Here is a 22,553-nt window from a genome sequence, read left to right on the forward strand (position 1 = left end):
CCACTGGCGCAATCCTTGAGCTGCAATCCGAGCTGCATGGAAGTCCTGCCCCTGCACAGCTTCCCAGAGGAGCTAACTCCGGGCTCTGAATGAGCCTGACAAACACCACTGACAGTAATGACAGGCTGGGAAAACCACCGAGGAACCAGAAACCACAGAGGGTTATGTTCTCAAAGGCAGGTGTCCAGAGAATAGCCCCAAAAGCTGTAATTGTGCACGACAGCAGGTAGCTAAAAGCACAATTATCTGATTTACTTGGACAGAGGCCAGGGTTGTGAATGTGAGCACGCAGGTCTGCCAGGCTGAGAGAGGATGCAATAGGCAGCCGCCTTTCAAAATCGGGTGTGAGGCTCTCGTACACCAGGCTGCTCTGCCATTTCTTTGGAATAGTGTCGGCAACCTTAGGGTTGTGCCTGGAGATGGGAAGAAATTAGGACAATTGAGTAAAAACTAGTTGTCTTGCTCAGGACACCATGGCCGGAGCTGGCACCGGCAGGTTGGAGGAAGCCACGAGAAACCTGTGGGGAGAGAAGGAGATCTCTGCACTTAGGGCAGCACACCGGCCTGCAGGAAGGAGCTGATTGCCGCAGCACAAAGCACGCGCGCGTACATATAATGTGCACGTGTATGAGACACACGGTGGCAGAGGCTAAGACAACCCTTAGCATCCGGCTTTCCCCAGCATCTCATACCCTTGGTCATATGAGTCTTCCCACCAGGGCTATTCCCATAGGGGCTACTCCATGTGCCTTTTTCTCACCACAAAGAGAATAAGCCAGCTCCCAAGTTGCGGGGAGCAGTAGGGGTGACAGTAGGACATGGAGCTGGTTGAAGTGTTGGGAAAGGCTGGCTGGAAAACTCACCCAGGGAGCCAGGCACTACTGGCCCTTCCCGCTCTTGCCTAAATGATGCCCTTGCTGTCTCGCAGCACCGCTGCATGCAGCCAAGGCTGTCCTGCCTAAGGCAGATGCTCCCTGGAGAGGCTCCAGGGGAGCAGGTTTTTCAGACCCTGCTGGATTTACGGAGACAGGCTGGATGTGTCGTGGCAAGCTTGCCTCCCCATTCAGGTCTGTCCTCAAAATAACGAGCTCCCTCCCAACACCGAGGCTCTGTTTGGAAAGTGCACTTGTCACTTTGAAATATGGCCAGTCCCGCTTCGATGGCGCGCCTAAAGGCTCCCACTCCGCACGGTGTCGGTGCAGCATAGCGGGGGTGAGTGGGCATATATTACCCTGACAGCTCCTCAGAAAGGGCTCGCGCTGTAAAAGAAATCACTGTTTGGAGGAGTGAGCCTCCTCCTGCGGTACTCTGGAGTCTGGTCTTCGTCAATAAATCTCCCTCAATAAATCCTCCTTGGCCATGGAGCCAGTGGTCTGAGGAAACCCGGAGCCGCTGGAGGTACCAGCCATCAAGGGAAGCTCAGAGCCCAATGCGGACTGACATCACGGTCAGCGTGTGGCCACGGGGAAAGAAAACAGAGCTCCTGCACTTTGCAGAGAGGTCTGTATTTTCCGAGCAAGCTTGGAGGGACCGTAAGGGCTTCTTCTTGAGAAAATGTGTTCTTGAGTCTGAACGTGAGCCCGGCACTCAGGCCAACCTGGCCAGTCCGAGCAGAAAGCAGGCTGGACTCTGTGCACGTAGCAGCCGTCGTCCCGGATTGCAGCCGGGCCCTGCAGAGTTAGCAGCGAAGGATGCAACTCTCATGTACCGAACTTCACTCAACAGTGGCTTTCAGGAAGAGATGCGCATGCGGCTGACACCAGGTCGCTACCGAATACGGTTACGGAGATTGAGCGACCGCACGATGGATCTGTTCCTGACTCCATTTCACGGTTGCTAATTCCAAAGAAGTCTGTTAATGATACGAGCCGCTGCACTGGCAAGCTATGACAGTGTCCCACGCGGTTTGGGTGTGGGACATACAGGTGCACCAAGATCCCTTTCCTTAGAGGAGGGGCTTTTTACTACCGTGGGAAGTAGCAACAAAAGAAATTGATTTTTTTTTTTTTTAAGTTTTCTCAAGGCACGGTGATCCCTCCTCCATTTTTTGGGCTAGCTGCTGATAAAGCAAGGAGGCTGGTGTTCAAAAAGCCTGGGCATACAGCTGAATGTCTCATCTGTGGGTACAATCGCTATGATCTTTTGTTATGCATCTTGTCGCCACAGGCACATGCAGCTACGCATCCATTTTGCCTATGCATCCATGGTCACTATACCCCAACTGCACGTATCATTTATACTCACAGGCAAATGCCAAATCTATTAAAAATGAGGCCCTTCTCAACTTCTGGCTCCAGTTGTGCCTGCATAGCTGATAGAGTGCATCTGTTTTATGAATGCAGACAAATGCACGTGCAAACCTGCAACAGGAGTGAAACAGGAAACCCGCTGTGCATGCAGTGCTAAACCTCGGTGCATGATGCTGCAGGACAGCTTGAAGCTGCAAAAGCGATACAGCCCTCACAAACAATGTCAATGCTGGTCTTTTCAAAAATACAGATAAACCCATGCACTCTGCACACAAGCACGTGTATGTGTATGTATTTCAGTAACCTGCGATCTGTTCAGGCCTGCGTTCCTGTTAACAAATTCACCGTATTCTGAATGGGACTGACTGTAGATGAGACCAAAATCTAACTTTTCAGTGGAAAAAGACTAATTTATCCCGAGCCATGTACTGATCCTGGAGAAAGCTTATGTCTGCATCTCTTTCCCAACACCCCTTTTCTCAGTTTTGGAAATCTACTGAGATGATCACTGAGTTTATCACTAAACTAAAATAAATCCACGACTACCTGAGAACTCGGCGGTTGTTTCCGAGTGACAGGGGAGCCGGGCTGGAAGCTGATGCCCTAAACCACAGGCCACTGCCCCTTAATGTAAAGAGAAATCTCCCTTGGTTTTACAAGAAACCCTATTGATCGGCCCTGATTCTGTCCAGCAGAACTGAGGCAACCAAGGAATTGGCCTGCTGAAAAAAAGGAAAGGACTTCGGCCAATATCTATCTTTAGTGGCTACAGGTTCATGGGTTAACTTGCAGATTTGCTCTAATGTTTACAGCCGGTAACTCCTGAGGTTGTGACCACTGAAATTAAAATAAATCAACAGTTTGCTTGGTGGGTCACTTTGTCTATTGGCTAGGACTCAGTGGGCCCATCTACACAAGATGCTAAATGCTCAGTAGATTTATTCTACTGTGCATTAGCATCTCACGGCAAGCCGTGCTAATGTGCTGATGGACAGTACAATTAGTCTACCGCGCATTAGCATCACTAAAAAGCTGTGAGCCAGCGCTATTGCGCAGGAGCAGCAGTTACTGCACATTGAGTTAGTACTTGTTATTACAGGTCCTAAACTTAATGTGCATTAACTACAGTGCATTAATGCACGTGTAGACACACCCAGTGTCTCCCAGGTTGTACTTGCCCTTGGAAAGGGGGTCATTTTCCCCTGCCTCCCTTGCTTGTGTGGGTCGTTGAACAGAGGAGAAGAAAAGCACTTGTTAAAACTAGGGCTGTAGTGTGTTGAGGATGCTTAGCTGGCACCACACCACAACCCACCTCTCCATATGCCTGCAAGGTGAGACGTGTTAACAGAAAGGCCAAGTGACAGATGGAGCAGAGAGCTGAACCCCGATGCTGCAAGTGTCCTGACTGCTGAGCCGCCCAGGTACAAATACCTCAATATTGCTAGTGGAGCGGAGCAGCAAGGCTCTGTCTGAAACAGCTTTTCTTTCATGGTCTTAGAAACTGGTTAGGATAAAAGGGGATGCAGTCTCTTTGCCATGCAGCTTCCTGGGCCGTGTTGGCCATTCGTTTAGTCTTTCTGTGAAATGGAGCTGTTAACACTTCCTTCCCTGTCTCACTGGGGCATTTCTGAGGCTGAATTCACTAACCTTGGGGCTGTTTTGCAATCCTCCGATCAAAAAAGGCACAGAAAACCAGGGTTGACTTTGTGTAATTAGTCTGCTTCACGGCAAAGGTGTTTCAGACTCCTTCTGTGGAAAACAGGGAGGTTAGAGGCTTTTCAATCTTTTTTTTTCACTCTGATTCTTCTGGCAGCAATGATGCCCCGGGCTCACTAACCTGCACCTCCCAGAAAGGCATGTGAGGCCCATTCAGTTGGCCTACTAGGAGATGCCCTGCCTTTTCTGGTCTCAGTCATTAAAAGGGCAATGTAAATTCAGCCTCCCTGCCAGTCCCTGGGTTTTAGCTTAGCCCAAAATAGGTCTCCCTTTCCAAGCCCTCATTTTGCACAGAAATATAATTCCAGATCCAATTTTTAGAAACAGTTCATTGCAGGCATGATCTATATTAGTTCACAGCCCTGGTTTGTATCTTCAAGTACAGCTGGCACCTGCAAGTGAGGACTACCGTTGCCAAATTGCACCTGTCATCATTTCCACCCACAACTTGTGAGTGCAAAATAGAAAAGAGAAGCCAGGCTTTGAGGTCTGACCTCTGGAACATGTGCCCTATTTGTAATGCTTTAGGAAAGATTTGGCTGTCTGCGTATCAGCTTGTGCAATTATTTTTTTTTTAACCTTTGCAAAATCACAAAACTTACATGGGGCTTTTCATTGTGTGCTTTTATCTCAGGCTGAGACATAAAAGATAAAAAAGGCACAATCCGGACCTGAAAGCAGAAGATTTGCACCCAAACCCGGGCTTCTCATATACCCTTGAACATGAGCACAGACAGCTTTGCAGAGTTCCTGAACAAGCTCAAGGAAATCCATGAGAAAGAGGTCCTCGGTAAGGAGACACTCAAGAACATTTGTTGAAAGGGGCAAAACAATTTCTTTCTAAGAAGTAAGTGCGCAAACAAAGTCAGACTCTCCTGTCTAGCTCCAAATAACCTAGAGAGGGAGTAAGTCTGCTGAGCCTCAGGCATGGGAAAGGAGCCCCCAGCTCAACAGTCATTTCCTTCTCAAGTATCACTAATTGGGGGGCAAGGAAGGAGGGTTAGATCGCAGCCCCGAGGCTGGAGGTCTGGGGGCAACTTGCTGTTTTAGGAGCTTTAGCTTTCCAGACATGCTGGGATGTCAGCCTGACCACACAGAGGGGTCAGTGCCAGTGTATTCGCCCTATAATGTGGCCGGGCTTGCCAAACAGAGCCTGGATGGCATGTGCTCCTGATCGAACCCATCAGACCGTATGCCTTCATCCTGAATTTTTGGCACGGAGCATGCTGTAGAAATCAGTAACTCTGCACCACTAAGGGATACGGGTGTCTGTTTTCCTATTCCCAAACATCCTTCCACAGGGTATGATATAGTGTCATTCCCATAAAGGATGCTCCAGAGCGGTGCACGGCAACCGAATGCTCCCACTCAACTAAAACACCGAGGATGCTACCGCCCTCACTCTCCTGCTGCCTGCCCTGGGTTCATCCCCAGTCTCCTGTGTGCAGCTGTCAGCCCCTGAGCTGTCAAACTGGTCTGGGCTAACACAGCTAGGGAGTAATGAAAGCCTTCGCAGGATAATATAAATAGGAAGCCGTTTGCCTGTTAGGCAAGTGGGTAATACTTTTGGATACTAAATAGTCAATGAGAAAGTAGAACTTGAGCAGAATGATGGGGGGTGATGTTTTTCCCCCTCTAGAGAATGAATAGTACGTGTGTTCAAACTCAGATCATCAAGAAAAAAAACCCAACAAAACAATTGCTGTCATATTAGAGTCATTTCTAGCCTATGCTTTTCTGATAAACTGTTGCATTAGCCACTGTTTTAGGTTATAAGTACAGTCTTGCCCTGAGTAATCCTAGCCCATGTGATGTTTTGGGGTAACTCCAACCCCAAATCTAGGTTTTGCATAACCAGTTGTAATGCGAAACAGATCTTGCAAAAAGTGAACTGGAGTAGTGTGCTCTCGCAGTCCAAGAGGAAAGAAATTCAGATATGTTCAACAGTAAAAAGGAAACAGGAAAAAGCAGGTTTTTTAAAAAATGATTCAAGGTATATTCGGCTGGTTCACTAAACTCACAGCACGGGCAAGGAAACTCACTTTCTAGTAAGGAGAGTTTTAAACCGACCGTGTCCCTTTAAGTTACCGTGCTTTCCCAGAAGTTAGAAGAAAACGTTCTGTTTCTGAAATGTCCCATCATTAGCAATAAATACTTATCTCCTGAACCCCCATTAATTATTCCAGGCCTGCAAACAAAGCTAGCAGAGCTGACAACCCAGAAGTGTCGGTGAGTAAGGCGGTTTCTGTTCCCGTCTCTGTGCTGAGCGGGGGGGGCTGTGTTATATATTTCTACATAGGAATGTTAAAAGGCACCTTTCCCGGGCTCTGGGTCCTCTCAGCATCCATTAAATCAGCACAAAGCATACTAGAAAGACAAGCCCAGCAGCAAACTCGCCATCTTCGCTTCACTCCGGTCCACAAAGCAATCGACAGTGCCCTGACAGTGGGCAGGTCTTGAATCACTCACTTCTCCAGGCAATTCAGATTAACCTGGGAGCCCGCTCAGCAGATGTACTGATCGCAGCTTTGAAAAAGCACGAAAAGCCCCTGTTTGTAACTCAGCCAGCCAGGGGCTTCCCTCCTCACCAGTTTCATGCAGCCTGTGTCCTCTGTGCAGCCCAGTGCCGTGGGGTGGAGGTGGAGAACCTTGCAGTCGCTGTGCCGGAGTCTCCATTGCTTTTTGTGTAGCTAGCTGTGTTATTTACTGCATCAGTTTAAGGCTGAGTAAAAAGAACTTGTGTTTTTAAGTCTTAAAACACAAATAACCCCATTATCTTGCACTGGGCAAAACGATTCCCCCTTGCATTTAGTTTTCCGTCACACAACGGACCAAAATCTCCTTCTTTGCTCTGCTTGCAATACGTAGCTTGGCAGGATTCCCTCCAGGCCTCCCCAGGTGGATGTGCATTTCCCACATGGTTTGTTTTATTTGCTTGGGAGGTGCCTCACAGGAAGCAGGAGTTTCCAACCTGGGGATCCTAGCCTTCAGGCTAGCTGCCAGGGCATCACAGCCAGGCAGTGCCAGGCTGGTGTCAGGGCATCACAGCCTCCTGCCCCTCTCCTCAAGCAAGGTGGGAGCAGCGTTCTCAACTAGATGAGACTGACTCCCAGATTTCTTTTGTGTTGAAACATGAGGCCCTGGGAGGTGGAACTACTGGTGCAAAGTATTATAGGCAGCACCAGTTGTGACACCTCGCAGCAAAGGGTGTCTGGCACTTCCCGTTTTAAAACCATGTCTAGTCGCTGTCCTATCCCCAGTGTCCACCAGGCTCCTCCAGAGCACCGAGTCCACTGGCATGTAATTAAGGACTGTATCAATTATGAATATGCAGAGAGCGGCCAAATTAAGGTTGCACAGACAGTTTTGCATTGCCTAATGACTGAGTGCCTGGCTTTGTCACCATAGCATTCCCTGAAGGTGGGGTTTCTGTCTGTTGTACATGGCAGGGAGATGGTACCCGGAGATAGTATCCAGTGACAGTATCTCCAGCTTACTCCCTGGAGCCAGCCTGTAATACCTGTGCATGCCTTGCCCTCCAGCATACTGACTTCCCCGCACAAGCAAGAGCGTTTTAGTGATAAGAATAGCATGAACTGCATGACCCAGGTGGCCTATAAATCCTTCCTCCTCCCAAATTGAGAAGAAAGCAACAGGGCTTAGGAGACAAATCCAGTAACTTCCTTGCTTTGTCCTGTGCTGTCTCCTGACTTAGAGATGCCCAGAGAATCGAAGAGCTGTTTGCTAAAAACCACCAATTACGGGAGCAACAGAAGGGCCTTAAAGAAAACATTAAAGTTTTAGAAAACAGGTAAGAGTTGTTTCTGAACTGTCTGGCAGCCACACCTACCTGGAGCTTGCTTTCCAGCAGCTCTGCAGTGAGTGGGCTGTAATACAAAAGCCTCTCTTTTCTTAATAAGTGGTGTTGCAATGCAAAGCCGCCAGAGCCTCGAGCTACTAAAATTTCTAGCAGCCTGAACCAGGACGTTCCTGCCCCAGCAGACGTCCCACTAACTCAGCACCCAGTTCAGGAGCTGTCCCCAGCTGGGAGTAGTGTAGACAGCCCCGCTCCCCTCTGCCCTGCAGTTCAGCAGAGTTTATGGATGCATGCGCGGCACCGTGCCGACCTGGCTGTATTCCCTCTGGTTTACGAGGCAGCGTAGCCAGACGCAACACAGCCCCTTGCAGTGTTGCAGCCAGGAGCAGGGTCTGGCCACAGAGTATATTAAACTCTCTTCACTGGGGTCATCTTCCGCTGTGTGCAGAGGGAAGGATCATGCACCCTCCACCTCGGTGCAAAGGCTCATAAAGCAGAGGCATGGGGTAAGGGAGGATGAATGCTAGCTCCTTATGTGGTTTTGATACCATGAGAGGAGAGGGGTCTGGCTGCTGTGGGAGCTTGCTGCCAACCAAGCTTCTTAGCCTGGCTTCTCTGTTCAGGTTGCGAGCAGGTCTCTGTGACAGATGCATGGTCACCCAGGAGCTGGCCAAAAAGAAGCAGAATGAGTACGAGACCTCCCATTTCCAGAGCCTCCAGCACATCTTCATTCTCAGTACGTACAGAGGTTGGATGCCCCTTCAGCTTTGCCTTGCTGGCACTTTGCACATGCAAACGTGTCCACCAGCCATTACCTGCACAGTCCTGGCACAGGCTGGTCCAGGGTGAGCATCTCGGGGCTTGTACCTCGAGCTATCCGGGCCTAAAAAAAAATCGACAATTGCTAAAAGAATGCATTTGGCAGGGCTGAAGCAATGCTCTGCAAAAGACAGGAAGTTTAGAGCAACAGCTCAGCACGGGTAAATGAAAACCAAGCAACACGTATGATTAATCTCGCCTGAGCTCTTGGCATGACTCCCAGCGCTGCACAAGCCTGGGGTGCTTTTCCCTTTCTATCCACATAGCCCTGTGGGGGAGAGGTGGAAGAGGCCGTGCTGGTTTGTTTTGCATTGCTTTGGAGGGAGGGACAGCAAAGTGCCAGCAGCTGCTTGTTTCTTTCCTCATTATGTCTTTGCTCTCCCTGGCTCCCTCGGTCCCAAGTATCACTTCCACGCCGAAGAAGCCAGACAGCGGCAGTATATCTCCTCTGTGCTGCACCTGTCTCCTCTCCCCTGCGCTGCCACTTTGCTGGGAGCAGTCAGAAAGTAGCATCTCTCATCCTAAAGATCCATCTTGCTTTAATTGAAACAAGGAAAGACCAAGCTTCTTTGGAGACGGGTTCTTTCCGTCCCCGGGGAGCACGCAGGTGCATTGTCTTTAAGGCCTCGTGCCAAAGACTGCATTTCTGAATAACCGCTCCTGGCTTCCTCCCTGTCCCAGGGAGAATTGCCCCCAAAGGTGAAGCTGGCAGGAGGGACAGGAGAGACCCCGATGCACTTGACTGATGCTGTGAGGCCAGTCCCTGAGGGCATGCTACCTTCTGGAGGTCCAGTTAGGCCGTCATCGTTTGTATGACATTTGCCCATGCACTGGCAGGGGAGGTGGAGGGAGATGACAGCAGTGTTACTTAAGAGGAGGTAGCTGTAGACATGAGGTCTCTGGGCATATAAATTCCTGCTTTTCCTCAAGGTGCTCAGTGCTAGAGCTCCCTCGGAGGACCCTGAACAGCCTTTGGGAGGCCTGAAGCACTTGCTGCTTGGCCTTCCCAGTGCCATCGCCCTCTCACCATCTGCAAGAGAAGCGGGTTGTGAGGGGCAGTGTCGTGGGAGGTTTCTCCAGCTGCCCTCTGGCCCTGGCAGACCTCAGCTTGGGTGCTGTAATGCCATCCCCTTTGCTTAGACTCAGTCGGGGGCTTTTTTTTAAGCACGTCTCATTATCCTGCCCATCAAGGGCACGCATCTGCAGGACAGCCCTCATCACCCAGCCACTCAGCCTGCAAAGTCTCGGCCAGTCCCCTAACATACGGTGCTCCTTGCCTCTCTCTGCAGCTAACGAGATGAACAGGCTGAAGGAGGAAAATAAAACTCTGAAGGAAGAGCTGAAGCGGTTGCGAAGTCTGGAGTAAGCTTGGGTTGAATTAACTATGTCGGGCTGGCAAGACGGTTCCCCTAAGACAAGGGATGGGTGAGCCAGTGATGCTTCTGGCCCAGATAGTAGAGACGGCCTCCTCAGGCTGGCCGAGTCCTTCTGCACCGTGCTTTTTGTTCCCGGATCCTCCTCCTCCCATTCATTTCAGGGGGTCATTAGGTATCTGGTACCTGTTTCCACCCTGCCTTCACTTCTGTCCTCCCCAGCATGCAAGCTGTTCATTCTGTGCCTCACTGGGGCCAAGTGCGGTTGCTGCTTGGTCCCTGAGGGTGGAGGGAAGTGGGATGGGAGGGGGCCTGCAGGAGACCCCTCACTGCACTGCTAGGGCATAGTGGGGGGGATCCCCTCCTCTGATCAAAAGTGTATTTTGGGTCCCTGGTCTCTGAGGAGACTTGGGGACCCTAGGGCACTCAGTACATGCCCAGCACTCACCTTGCACGCAGCTGCTAGAATAGTAGACCAAAGCCCTGGCCTTGCTGAGGGGAAATAGAAGAAGCCAGGGCATGGTCTTGGATATCACCAGCCTCCAATCCATTCCCATGATGCATAAATCTCTGGAGATACCTATTAAGGTCCAGCACCTCTTGGCAAAACCCTTGGGGCATGCAGTTAGCCAGGACATCTTTACAGGGAGCGGCAGGGCTCTGAGTCAGTAAAACCGAGCTGCAGGAAAGAGATCACATTTCTCCTGATGAAAAAAACTGCCAGGAAGAGAATCCAGGCTGGATTAGGAGGGGAGAGCATGCAAACCACAGCAAGTAATAACCCAGCACAACACCGCGGGGAAGCTCAGGTAACACGTCCAATTAGCCAACACGTACAAGCCATTTTTTTTCCTTGGGGGTTTAAAGTCCAAAAAAAATGATTAGAAAGGGATTAGCACAGAAATGTGTTTTCTTTGGAACTCACACGGTTCTCTCGGTTTAAACAGCACTTTTCCCTATTATGTCCGGCTTCTTTCTTGCCACCCAAAAGGTTTCTAGACCATCTTCTGGCCTGATTTACTGAGCTAGAGCTGTGCAAAGCCATACAGCAAGGCTGCCAGCCCCAACCCCAGCCCTGCTTTGGGGTTTGAAAGCAAATCCCAATCCCTAGCCAGAGCCCCCAGGTTGGCCACAGACCGTCTGGGAAAACTTGGGTCTGTCTTTTGGGTTGCGCTGAAGGCACGCCAGTGTCATGGCTTCCCATGAAACTCTCCAGCAAACATTTTTTTTAAACTTTTTTTTTTAACTTTTCGTGTTCCAAGTCAAACCAGCCAAATCAATTCCAAATCCGTGAATCATTACTGCCAACAAACATCCTCCACACCACCTGGGGCTTCAGGTGCTTCCAGATCCATTGGCGGGCATCCTACATGCAGGGCCAAGCCTGGGAGCTTGGGCTTTGGATGCCCCCAAGTTTCGCTTGCCCTTGGCCATACAGCCGCAGGGGCAAGCGGGGAGGGGTCTCCCATTTCCATAAAGTTGGTGTGTAGCCGAGATCTCTCCCAGAAAAAAGGAGGGGGAGAGTCAGCCGCTCCGGCTGGGTTTTGCCGTGAGGTGCTGTGTTGGTTCACACCCGAATCAACATGCCATTCAGGTGCAATGAGCTGGAATGGAAGGGGTTTTTGTGGTGTGCTAAGCTCGCATCCAGCCTAGTGCTGTCCGTCTCATTTCTCTGCCTTTGCATGCTTTTCATTGCAGCGGTGACAGGGCCAAGCGTCAGCGCTCCCTCTCCAGAGAAAGCAGCTCAACCCCTGACTCTCCCTTGGCTCTGCTCTCCCCTGGGAGCCGAAACGCCGGCACAGACAAGGCAGCTAGCAGAGAAGCAGAAGAGACCCACCATGAACTGCCCAGCCAGGACCTGGAAGAAGGTATGGGCTGCCTGTACCTACGGTGCATACCCCATTGGCACACAGGCAACCCCTCTGTGCACAAATAGACCATAAAGCAGCGCACACGGGACTGCATGCACTGTCACTAGCACCTGCAATGGGTGAGGCTTTCAGGACCTGGCTCGAGCCTAACAGAAAATGTGGCTGCAGGTCATTTAGAAATCCTCATTGGAAAGCACACGGTACCAGGCTGGCTCTTTCCAGCTGCGGTGTATTGATTGATGTCTGTTTTAGCAACCTGGTTGGCCAGGCTTTTTAGGTACACTGCATGCAAGGGCATGGGGAGAAATGCAAGGGAGTCTCCAAAATTCTGGCCAGCTTTGGTGGTGACAGGCCCTGTCCTTCTTTCCAGAGAAGTCTGCAAGACGGAGGAGTTCCCCAGGAAGCAGGATTTCCCCAAGTGCCACTGTCCAAGAAGCCTCTGTTCCAGAAACCGTAAGCTACCAGAGGTTGTCCAGCATCACCAGGCTTTCCTCACCAAGTCTGAGAGTCCTTACCATGGAGAGTTGACTCCAGATAGGCAGCGAGCTGGATGCTATATAGGCCCTTATAACTTGCCCGGTAGATCACTAAGAAAAGAAACCAGCCAGTCCCAGGCCCTGACCCCAATGTTTGACACATGCCTTAACACTGGGCATGAGCATCCAACAAGAACTCGGCTGCAGCTCTCGTGTCTCCGGCTATTGAAGTGAAAACCTCAGCTTTGCTTTCGTGCTTATATTCTGGAAATGTCTCCTAGCATGTCTAGCAGCAGGCAGTCGCTGTCCTGCAACGGCATTCACTCTGCTCCTAATCACACTGCCTCCCCTCTCTGATACATAATTAGGGAACTTTCTTAGGTCTGGAAATGACACGGGTGTTGCCTTTCAGAGAGACCGGGCTCCAAGTGCCTGGCTTTTGACCTTGGATGTCATTCCTAACTACCCATGCCTTGAAAGAGTGTGTTTCAGGAGAGGCATCCTGACTGATCTGGAGCACTGAGCACGGGGTCTGGAGAGTCTGGGAAGCAGAGCACTGTATCTCCTGATGGGAGCTCAAACACACCCGCGTATATTCCCATCCACACATGCTGATGCTTTAACTCTGGCCCTGGAGCCAGTTACCTGAATGCCACGGGAGATGAGGCAAAGCTGCAGGCCAGCTGGGAGAGCAATTAATGATGATGGATGGTAGAAGCTGGTGGTGACATCTCAAAGCAGGAAGGGAAAATGTCAAGTAGAGGCATGTGAGGGCACAGAAAGATGATGCTGCGCATGGAGGTGCACTAGTGCACTGTCTGCTATAAGGCAGTAAACATGGGAGTTGGGATGAAGGACCGGGGCTTTGAAGGATCATATCCTGGGTAAGACACAGAGTCATAGCTCACCTTAGACAGATCGCCTGACCTCTTGGTGTGTAAGTCAGCGCAGCTGGAAAGTAAGAAATAAAGCAGAATCTGCTGGACAAACCGGAAGTGGAGAGCAGCCTTCCCGGGGAAAGAAAAGGCAGATCCTGGCACAGTGCTGCAGCGTCATTCCACTGTTCATTGGGAATTTAGCAACATGTTTGAATTATTAATGTAAATTGATAGAAGAGAAAATGTATTCACTGCTGCAGAGCTTCTCCTTTTGTCATCTTTCTCTGCCTGGTCCCCAGTCAGCAGCAGATCTTTAGATGAAGCTAAATTTCAAGCACATTTTTCTCTTGTGCTTTTAGCCTGCCCAGAGGATAGCAAACCAGCTGCATGGGACCATCGCCTTGGTGAGACCTGGATCCCGGCCTTGCCCCCTCGGGAAAACCTCTGGCGAGACAGCAACGTCACCACCAGCAAGGAAGCCCCTGCTCTCACCAGAGCGCGAGTACAGCCCCAGCCTGGAGGTGTGAGTAGTGTTATCTCAGTGTTGACATCTCTCCAATATCCCACTCTCCTTGGGCCTGATCTAGCTCCCAGCAAAATCGACTGGAAGATTCCCATTGCCTTTGAGGGCTTTGTAGCAAGCTGGTGCACAGCTGGTGGTTTTCTTTAGTTTGCCTCTCGATTAGCTGCATGCCATGTTGCTTCTTCCCACCGTACAGCTATACCCAGAGCATCCTCAGTTACAAACCGAGCACATATAAGTGGTAAGTCAGAGTGATAGGCCGGGACTCAGTTTCCCCAAGCAGAGTACTCTGAGTTCATGTGTGCTTAAGGAAGAAGGCAAGAAGACGCTATCACCCATTCAATACAGCTGGGGTTTGGCAGCCTGGAACTACCCTTTCATCTGCATGGCTTTCCCCCTCTGAGTTTTCCTGTTCCTGTCACCACCTAATGCCACAAATCTCCTCTGTTTCGAACCCATGTAAGACATGTAGGTCCATCACAGCTCCCGGTCTGAAGCTTGGTCTCTAACTCAAGCTATAGCAGCTTACGCTTTTAGCTCAGGAGGTCCCCAGAGGAGCCCTAGGTATGTTGGACAAGAGGGTGACTAATATCAAGTCTGTTTTACTGTAGAGTTGTTTGTGCCCACCTGCCAGTTGGTGGACACACGCTCGTTTTTGCACCAGCAGCTCTAGGCTAGGGGCAACATACCCCAGACCACCTGGTTTCCCCACACACCAGCAGGTTTTGCACAGACATAATGACACTGTGTTGGACCCATGGGGTGGGTGTCCAGCTACACACACAAGTGGGCGTGCAGGTTTTGCTTCGGTATGCCGGGCCAAAGTCATTGCTGGAGTAACCTGGCAGAGATCCATTATCTTCAAAAGAACTGGGCAAGTTTAAACTCAGCAGAGATGCTGGCCCGTCAGCAGCAAGAGCCAGGCGCGAAGCATGGATTGAGGGTGACTCGCTTGGGAACTTGCATCTTTATTTTATTTTACTTTTTTTTGTCTCGCTCAGTTACTTGAGAGCAAGCAAGCCGGATTCCCACCAGGCAGCTTCTTCCTATGAAGCGCTGAAGCTGACCGCACGGAAGGAGCAGCTCTGCCTCCTGAACCAGCACCTGTCCCTGCACCAGCTTGGACTCAGGGGCAAGTGCCCTGCCACCAACAGAAGCAACAGCTGCCCAAGCCCCCTGTTTCGGGCCAGGGAGGCGGAAGGCAGGACACGGGCGCAGGACGAGTGGGAGGATCCTGCGGCCATTTTCGAGCTGCCTGGGGCCGTGGTGTATATGAGGGATCAGCACTTAGAGGGCCAGCTCCAGCTCCTCAAGCACAGGGAGAAGCTGCAGTGCTTCCTGAGCCACCAGCGTCAGCGAGAGGTCAGGGATCTCCATCCAGGTGTTGCCCCCCCAGCGGACACGTGGCCACCTTCCCCGCACCAGGGCACGGCCGCGGGAGGCAAAGAGGACGGGTCATTACTGAAGGATCCCTTGGAAGGGAGAGAAGAGAAACACCCTTGGTTAAACAGGGACCACTTGGAGCAAAGGGAGGAGACAGAGGCAGCAAAAGACTGTGCCATGGACACACCTCTGGACCTGTCCGATTATGGAAGAGGGAGGGAAAGCCTGAAGCCCACCCGCTGGCACCAGTCCCCCAAGCAGGGTGAAGCTCACAGCCGAGGTCCCGATCCTCAGGCGGGCATGCTGCCGAGAGCAGGAGCTGAGAAATCCCACCTTGCCTCCAGCCAGCGCCTGCACACCACCCCACCCCCTGTGACACATGAGTCTGAGCGGATCAGGGCCAAAGAGGAGGAGGAGGAGAAGGATGTGGCGGCCACACTGGTGAGTACTGGTTGAGCACCGGTGAGTACAGGCTGCTGGTGCGTGTTGGTCCATAATACAGGGAGCTTTAGTATTGTCCTGAGCATGGATCTGACGGCTCTGCAGTGGCCTGTGGTATCATCTGGTCACCCGCGGATAGACTCGCATGTCACAGCGGGTCGACGTTGTTTTTCTCAGCTTCAGCAGAACCCGGGAGCTGGATCATGGAAACCCTGTGTGACGGGCTGGCTGGCAGTGACCTGGCCCAGGGGTTTTGAAAGGGCAAAAGATGATTGGAGGACTTGGGATCCCCTTTCCTCACCAGTCTGGTAATGATTTGGCCCAGGGGTTTTGAAAGGGCAAAAGATGATTGGAGGGCTTGGGATTCCCTTTCAGCACCAATCAGGCCCCAGAGACTCACCCCCCTGTGTCCCGATTGGCCCCTTGGGTCACCTGGAGGGGGATAAAAGGGGTGGCATGGGCTGACTCATGGGAGGGACGAGCAAGGGACAACAAGGAAGGAGCTTCACAGAGCTGGCAAGAGCTGAGCCAGTGGGGTGGGAGCAGCGCCCTGGAAGAGCAGGACCTGCAGATAGCAGTGGGACCCTCAGCAGTGCGGCGTGTGGCCAGCAGGAGAGGCTCCCGCTGGGCTCCAGGATCCCCTGGGAGAGGCTGCAGCCAGCAGGAGAGGCTCCCCTGCTCCAGCAAGGATCTGAGCAGTGACCTGAGGGGTTCCCAGCTCTGCTTCAAGCTCCTCCAGGCAGAGGCCAGGCAGCTCGACGTGAGGCCGGGGCTCCGGGAAGGTCAAGGCCCCTAGCAGGCTGGAGCACTGTCACCAGTGGTGGCTGCATGGCAGTGTTCCTCCTACCATGTGGGAGATCTGGGTTCATGTCCCAGCTGGGGTGAGTGAGTAACAAGAAGCAAATCTTCTTGCAGTGGGAAGGGGCCATTGTGTTCCCTCCAGGTACCAAGGCCCTATATTTCCTTGTCATTTTGCATTTTGTGCCTTTTTATATTTCACCAACCCATATTGTTTATTCTGCTGTTTGTGTTTTATATTTTGTTAACCCTGTTTTTTGTCACTGAGTGTAAGTGTCTATCCTTTGTTGAATCCTGACCCCTCAGGGCATTGTAGTGCCCACTATACCCTCTGATTTATGCCTGTTATGTTCCCAGTATTAAAAGGTATATGGTTACGTCTCCATTGGTGGTCTGGCTCTGCTCTATAGGGGGAGGAGATTCCCTACACCTCCCACAGCACTTTGATTCCTTCAGTTGGAGAGGGGGTACCTCTTGGAGTACCACCCAGGTTACACCTGTAACCTCCCAGGGGTCTCTTGCCAGCTTTAAATCAAGGTGCATGGACAGAGTCTGCCTGAAGGACATGAGGCTGTGTTGCCACAGATATGCAGAACCCTTAGCCTGAGGCTTGGGTGGAGAAAGGTGCTTTTAACTCTCATGTTGGGGGTTTCTTCTTCCCGTGATTAACGTTACGACTGCCTGTGTTGCAGGTCCTTTCCTCATGCGGACATCCCACTAGCAAGTCAGCATCACATGAGCCGGAGCTGGATCCAGAGACCAGGATAAGAACATGTCTTATGGCACAAAAGCAAGAACCAGGTGCGCAGCCAGGTAAAAAGCTCTGTGCAAATGAAACGTCTGAAAAGGCCAGACCAGAGGGTGCCTTGAGCCTTGTGAGCAGGTCTCCCCAGCACCGGTTGCTCAATGGACTGGGCTTCCCAAGCAAACAAGCAATGCTTAAATACCAAGGGGGTGAATTCAAAAGCACCAGGCGCCCCTTGGCAGCTAGTAGGAGTTAGGCACTTACCTCCCTTTTTTTGGAAATCTCTCCCCACGTCTATGCTTGCCCAAGCCGGGGCCTCCACTTGGGCCCCCTACACCCCTATTTAGGTGTCTAGACAAAAGTGGTCTGATTTTCAAAGGCACTGAGCCCCCACACAAGGAAAAGCAGCCTCAGGGCAGCTGCACTTTGTGCCAGTTGCCACAAGAGCCTAGCAGGTGATTTAGGCAACATTTCTGCCCCATACCGAGCAGCAGAAGGGGAGATGGCACAGGAGCCAGGCTGTGGCTCATGGTTGTTGCAGGATTCCCCTGTGCACAGGACTGGAGCAGGTTGTTTCCCCAAGGGCCTTGCTCCAGCAGCATGGAGCGTAAAGACCAGCCCAGCAATGGAGATGTGAATCTGCCCCTCAATTAAGGAACAAACACTCTGGATGCACTGTGGGGTAGGATGTGGAGCCTTTCTCCTGCAGACAAACTTGCCACGGAGCAAGGAGGGAGAACGGCTGCCCAAGATACCCATTGGAGTGGACACGGAGGAAAGCCCAAGCTCCTGGCAGCTTCCGCAAGCTGGTACCCCGAACTGAGCCTGCAGAGGAGGTCTTATCCAGCCACATGTAGCAAGGCTGTCGCCAAGGGACTATTGCAGTTCCCAAAGTAAAAAATCTGTAGTTCACAGAGGAGCAAAGGCACAAGCTTCCAGGGGAGTCAGCAGCATGGTCTTGGCCTCAAGATGTGATGCCGGTGTGTGGCAATGGGGCTGGGGTGATAAGACAGATCCCAGCATGATGGAGCCCTGCCATACACCTTGGGCTCCTAGCATCTGCCGCTGCACATTCCCACTGGCTGTAGGGTGGGTTGAGCGGCAGGGGACTGCTTCTGCCATCTCCTCGTACACCGGTTTCACGTCAGCTTCTTTCCACTATTCTTGCTTCCACCAGCCCAGAAAGTTTTTTCCCCTCCATTTAGGTCACCTATACCCTTCCTCCAGCCATAAGCATGTCCTTCTCCACTGGCATTGCAACCGGATGTTGACCCCTGGTTTCCCTCTGTTTGTAGGAGAGTATCAGTACCTTACTCCATGAATAGAGGGGAGTGCAGCACGTCTCCAGACCAGACATACAGGCTCAGCTGGAAAGTTGAGCTACCCTGGATTAATTGGCTGTGGGCGTGTCAAGGGTTTAGGAGCATTTTTCCAGTGCAAAGAATTGGATTTTTGCATTGGGGGGGGGAAAAGCTGTGGAGGAAGGGAGGGGGCACTGTGTCAATTTTATATATTGAGAAGGTGTAATCAGGACTGAAGAATTTAAACTGATTACTGTCTGGGTGGGGGACAATGCAGAGCTTGCTTTGGTTTTCAATTTAAGGCTGACACCAAGCCCAGAAAAGGGTCCACAGAATACCTTTGCACTGTGCTAGGGATCCTCACCCCACTGGAGTGATAGTGTAAGAGTGCAAGGGCTCCCAAAGGGGTCTGAAACGTGTAAGCCATGTGTGGGGGGAGAGATTCTTGTTTTAAAAAAGAGAAACTGGCCCAGATGAGGACAGCACAGGAGGATGTGCGTCAGGAGCCGGGGTGAGCGTGGTCACATGCCTGGAGGTCTGTGCCCTGTTCTGTACGCTGTGGAAACCTTTTGCTGTGCGGGGACATCGTTTTTGTTGTGAACAAAATTCACTGCTGTGTCTCCGTGGCATGAAATCTTGGGCAGCTTTTCAGGACTTCCACTCGGGCTCATTTCTGTCCTGTTCCTGCAATCCTTGTGCCGGCAAAAGCCTTGCTGGATTAGGAAAAGAGAGGGAGTGCAATGTTCCTCGAGCCGCGGCGGTTAAAGGAGGGGGTGCACTTCGGTACAGCAGGCTCGTCTGACGCTGCCCCTTGGTGTTGCGGTCACTTCTTTTTTCTTCTGGGAATCAGCACTGCCACCCTGCCCACGTGTGTGTATGCACACACATACACATCCATGCATGCATGCACACGCATACACACAGAGATAGGCCTTGCACACCCCTACCCCAGAAAAATTCAACTCCAAGTCCAGTGAGGTATCTCCACCTTGTGGAGGTAAATCACACGTCTTGCTGGCTCAGACTTTCTCCCAGTCCAGACCCACTGGGGCACTCTAGTGAGTCCTAGCAATACAAGGCAGCCATCACTCCAGTTCAGCAGTCCAGTGAAGAGGGATTTCAACTTGTGTATCTCCACTGGACAGCCTGGGCACACTGAAGAGCTTGGGCCCGTGCCTCTGGACTGTCTCAGCCCTTCTTCTCATTTTTATTTTAAGTGTCATGAGATTGCACAGATCTGCTGAGGGCCGGCGACCCTGGCAATGGGGGTGTCTAATGTCTGCAAGGGAGGGGAGGTGGATTGTTACTCCCCAGGATGATCCTGTGACCTTCCTTTCTTGTTTCCTTAGAGGACGATGAAGCGGAGTCTGTGAAGCAGGAGTCGGATGAGCCGGACACGACAGACAGCGAGGTTTGGTCCTTTCCCAGCCCATGGCCAAAAACACCCTGTCTTAGGTTATGTTTGCAGGTTGGGGTTTTTGCTTTTTGAAGTTCTCAGAGTGATTCTGTCAGGAAGGGAGATGTTATGTCCAACAGAAAGTGGAACAATAAGACAATACAAGCACCATCTCCCTCCTATTTCCCCAGGCTAAATGGACTTTGGGAACTCCTCTGGGTTACAGAATGGCCATATACCTGGCCAGGGTCCCACAGGGAGGTGGCAAGTGTTTCTGCCTTGGAGACCCAGTCAATTAACCCTCCCTCCCCCCCTCCTGACTTCCAGCCTGATACTAGCTGATGGAGCTTTGCATTGGAGGGAGCAAGGTTTTCTCAAACTAGAAGAGAAATCCTTGTCTTTATCTCGGGGTGGTAGCAGGAGAACAGGGATAATGGGAAGATGCTTTGCTCTCCCTGGAATAACACAGTAGATCCCGCTGGGGATACCCTGTATGAGAGGCATGGGTGTCCGTGGCAGGACAGGCCCATCAGCAGTGACAACCAGTGTGTGAATGCCATTGCATGGGCTCAGACCTCACACTTGGGGTACTATTAGGGTGATTAGGTTAGTCAACTAGGCCAAGATTTTGCAGAAGGGAGTAGTGTTTCCTGGGCCAGTTCCCAACCTGGGAAACATTTGAGCATCCTCATTTTCAGGGGAGCAACCCAGCATTTTCTAACAATCAGGCCCTTTTCGGGCCTCTCTAGGTGGGCGCCCACAACTGCTCGTCACCTCTGGTAATCCTGGCCCTCCGCTCTACAAGCATTTGAGAAGGGCAAAGGCGTGGGGTTATCACATACATCGCATTCACGAACAATTGAAAACCCACGTGCTGCTGCATAGGGGAGGTCACACACCTGCCTGCCACCGACAGACCCCTCGAAGCCCCGGGAAGCTGGGGAGCCCAATGACCGACCCGCTGTCACTTTGTGTGTAGGTAGTGGCCACGTTGGAGCATGACCCCCACCAGGAAGCTCCGGCTGAAGAAGAGCAGTTCTGCACAAAGGACAAAGCTCAGGTTTTGCAAAAGAAAAGGAAAAGAGGGCAGGATCCCCAAGCCAAAGGTAGGAAGGCAGAGGGCTGCCCTGAGGGACCCAGCTGAAGAAACTGGGTATTTCTCTTTGCCACAGAAAGGGCCAGTGGCGTCAGTCATAAACTTGCCACCCTTTGGCTGCATTGATTCTCCCTGAAGCCCTGTATTAGGGAAACTCCTCCCGCCCTCTTCAGGGCACTGCCCACAGTCAGGGGAGGCTTGTTCAACCACAGCCACCTGCCACCCAGCCCCTGGCCCTGGCTGCCATTCAGCATTTTGTCTACTTCTCTCCTGCTGCCACCTGGTCATCCGAGGGTAACAGTGCAACCTTCGCCATCTCTTTCCCAACCCCCATATTGTTGTTGTTGCTCTCCGAACCCCCCAAATTCTGCAGTATCCATGGCCAGGACTGCCAAACGATGGCACGCTGTTGATGTAGTGGCATTATAATAGTCTCCATCCTATTCCTTGGTTTTCCCGTTGACTTGGATGGGCTCTGAGTCCCTGGAATAGCTGTAGGTGCCAGATCTCATGATCTGGTATCCTAAATGAAATTTTGAATTCAACCTTTTCATTTCCCCAGCCTAGACACATTTGTTTCCACTCAGTGAATTTCATGCTGAGCAAATGTTTGCCCAAGGTGACACAGTTGAGTTTTTCTGGTTCCTGACGATAAGACACATTACACTGTACATTGGTAACTTGTGTATCTCCAGGCAGGGGAGCCTCCTGCTAATGGTTAGCCAAGGCACCTAGGGACAGGAGCGGCTGAGTGAGCACTTCTTAACACCTAAGCTAATAGGTGTCAGTCTTTCCTGTTTGGTTAGCCAACTCCAAGAAACATTGCCTGACAGACTGGCCCAAATGCTCAACAATGAGTTATTGACATTTGGAGAAAGCCTCCATGCAAACTCTGTTGATTTTTAAGCATGGCCGGAGAGGTTTCAGCTTCCTAACAATGGAATGTGTTGTACTGGTATTTCCTATAGGTGAATAAGCAGAAAATTGTTGTTGATAAGGCTAGGTACAAAGCAGCTGCCTATCAAGACTTAAATACTGCCCCCTCCTACATATCCTGAGACTGGCTGCCTTTGTGCAGTCCAAAAATAAAGGGCAGTGTTGACCCATTAGAAAATGGATGGAGGGCTGTCACCAGAGCATAAAAGGGGGCTTGTTGAACAAGCACCAACCACCCCTTACCTTCTCCAGAGACCTGACAGAGCTGAAAATGAAATCTTGATCAAACAGTAAAAGGAGCTCCTCTTGAAAACAAATAGCAGGGCACTGCTGAGGAAGCTGTCACGCCAAGAGCAAGAAGTGGCAATGGTGATGCAGAGTTGGTGGGGATGTGAGAAGGGCCCGGTCTTCTTGCTTTTCATTCCACGAATGTGTGGTCACCTGCAGAACATGGGCAGAGATGCACAAACCTGTAGGAAGGGACAAGAGCCCTTATGTTCGTCTGTCTGGGCATTATTGCCACCACAGGCACTGTTGCCTGTCAGTCAGGCCAGTCCTGGTGTCAGGATTTGGGATTGCACAGGTAGGGGATGCAGACCCATCTTCCCTGTAGAAGTGCCAAGCAACCCACTGCACACGCAGCTGCACAGAACCAGGTCTTTATGCCTGCACTTACCTGCCCTGGGCATGAGTCCAAAGTGACTCTGCACACTTTGTACACACACAAATGCAGGT

General features: G+C 51.4%; 1 protein-coding gene across 3 annotated transcripts in view; it reads left to right on the plus strand.

Annotated features, from left to right (window-relative positions):
* Window positions 1-22,553, plus strand: part of RBBP8NL (RBBP8 N-terminal like) — a 33,163-nt gene that overhangs the window by 9,214 nt on the left and 1,396 nt on the right. For all 3 annotated transcript variants that reach the window (XM_019510142.1, XM_019510145.1, XM_019510143.1), the window contains exons 2-13: window positions 4,600-4,755; window positions 6,152-6,194; window positions 7,681-7,776; window positions 8,406-8,518; window positions 9,891-9,963; window positions 11,673-11,842; window positions 12,216-12,298; window positions 13,559-13,722; window positions 14,724-15,546; window positions 17,037-17,157; window positions 19,740-19,801; window positions 20,766-20,892. In XM_019510142.1, coding sequence (XP_019365687.1) covers window positions 4,689-4,755; window positions 6,152-6,194; window positions 7,681-7,776; window positions 8,406-8,518; window positions 9,891-9,963; window positions 11,673-11,842; window positions 12,216-12,298; window positions 13,559-13,722; window positions 14,724-15,546; window positions 17,037-17,157; window positions 19,740-19,801; window positions 20,766-20,892 — 1,942 coding nt within the window. In that variant the 5' untranslated portion in view covers window positions 4,600-4,688. The remainder of the gene's footprint in view (window positions 1-4,599; window positions 4,756-6,151; window positions 6,195-7,680; window positions 7,777-8,405; window positions 8,519-9,890; window positions 9,964-11,672; window positions 11,843-12,215; window positions 12,299-13,558; window positions 13,723-14,723; window positions 15,547-17,036; window positions 17,158-19,739; window positions 19,802-20,765; window positions 20,893-22,553) is intronic.

Source organism: Gavialis gangeticus, unplaced genomic scaffold (genome assembly GCF_001723915.1).
Source record: "Gavialis gangeticus isolate Ggan-Ray unplaced genomic scaffold, GavGan_comp1, whole genome shotgun sequence".
NCBI classification, from domain to species: Eukaryota; Metazoa; Chordata; order Crocodylia; family Gavialidae; genus Gavialis; species Gavialis gangeticus.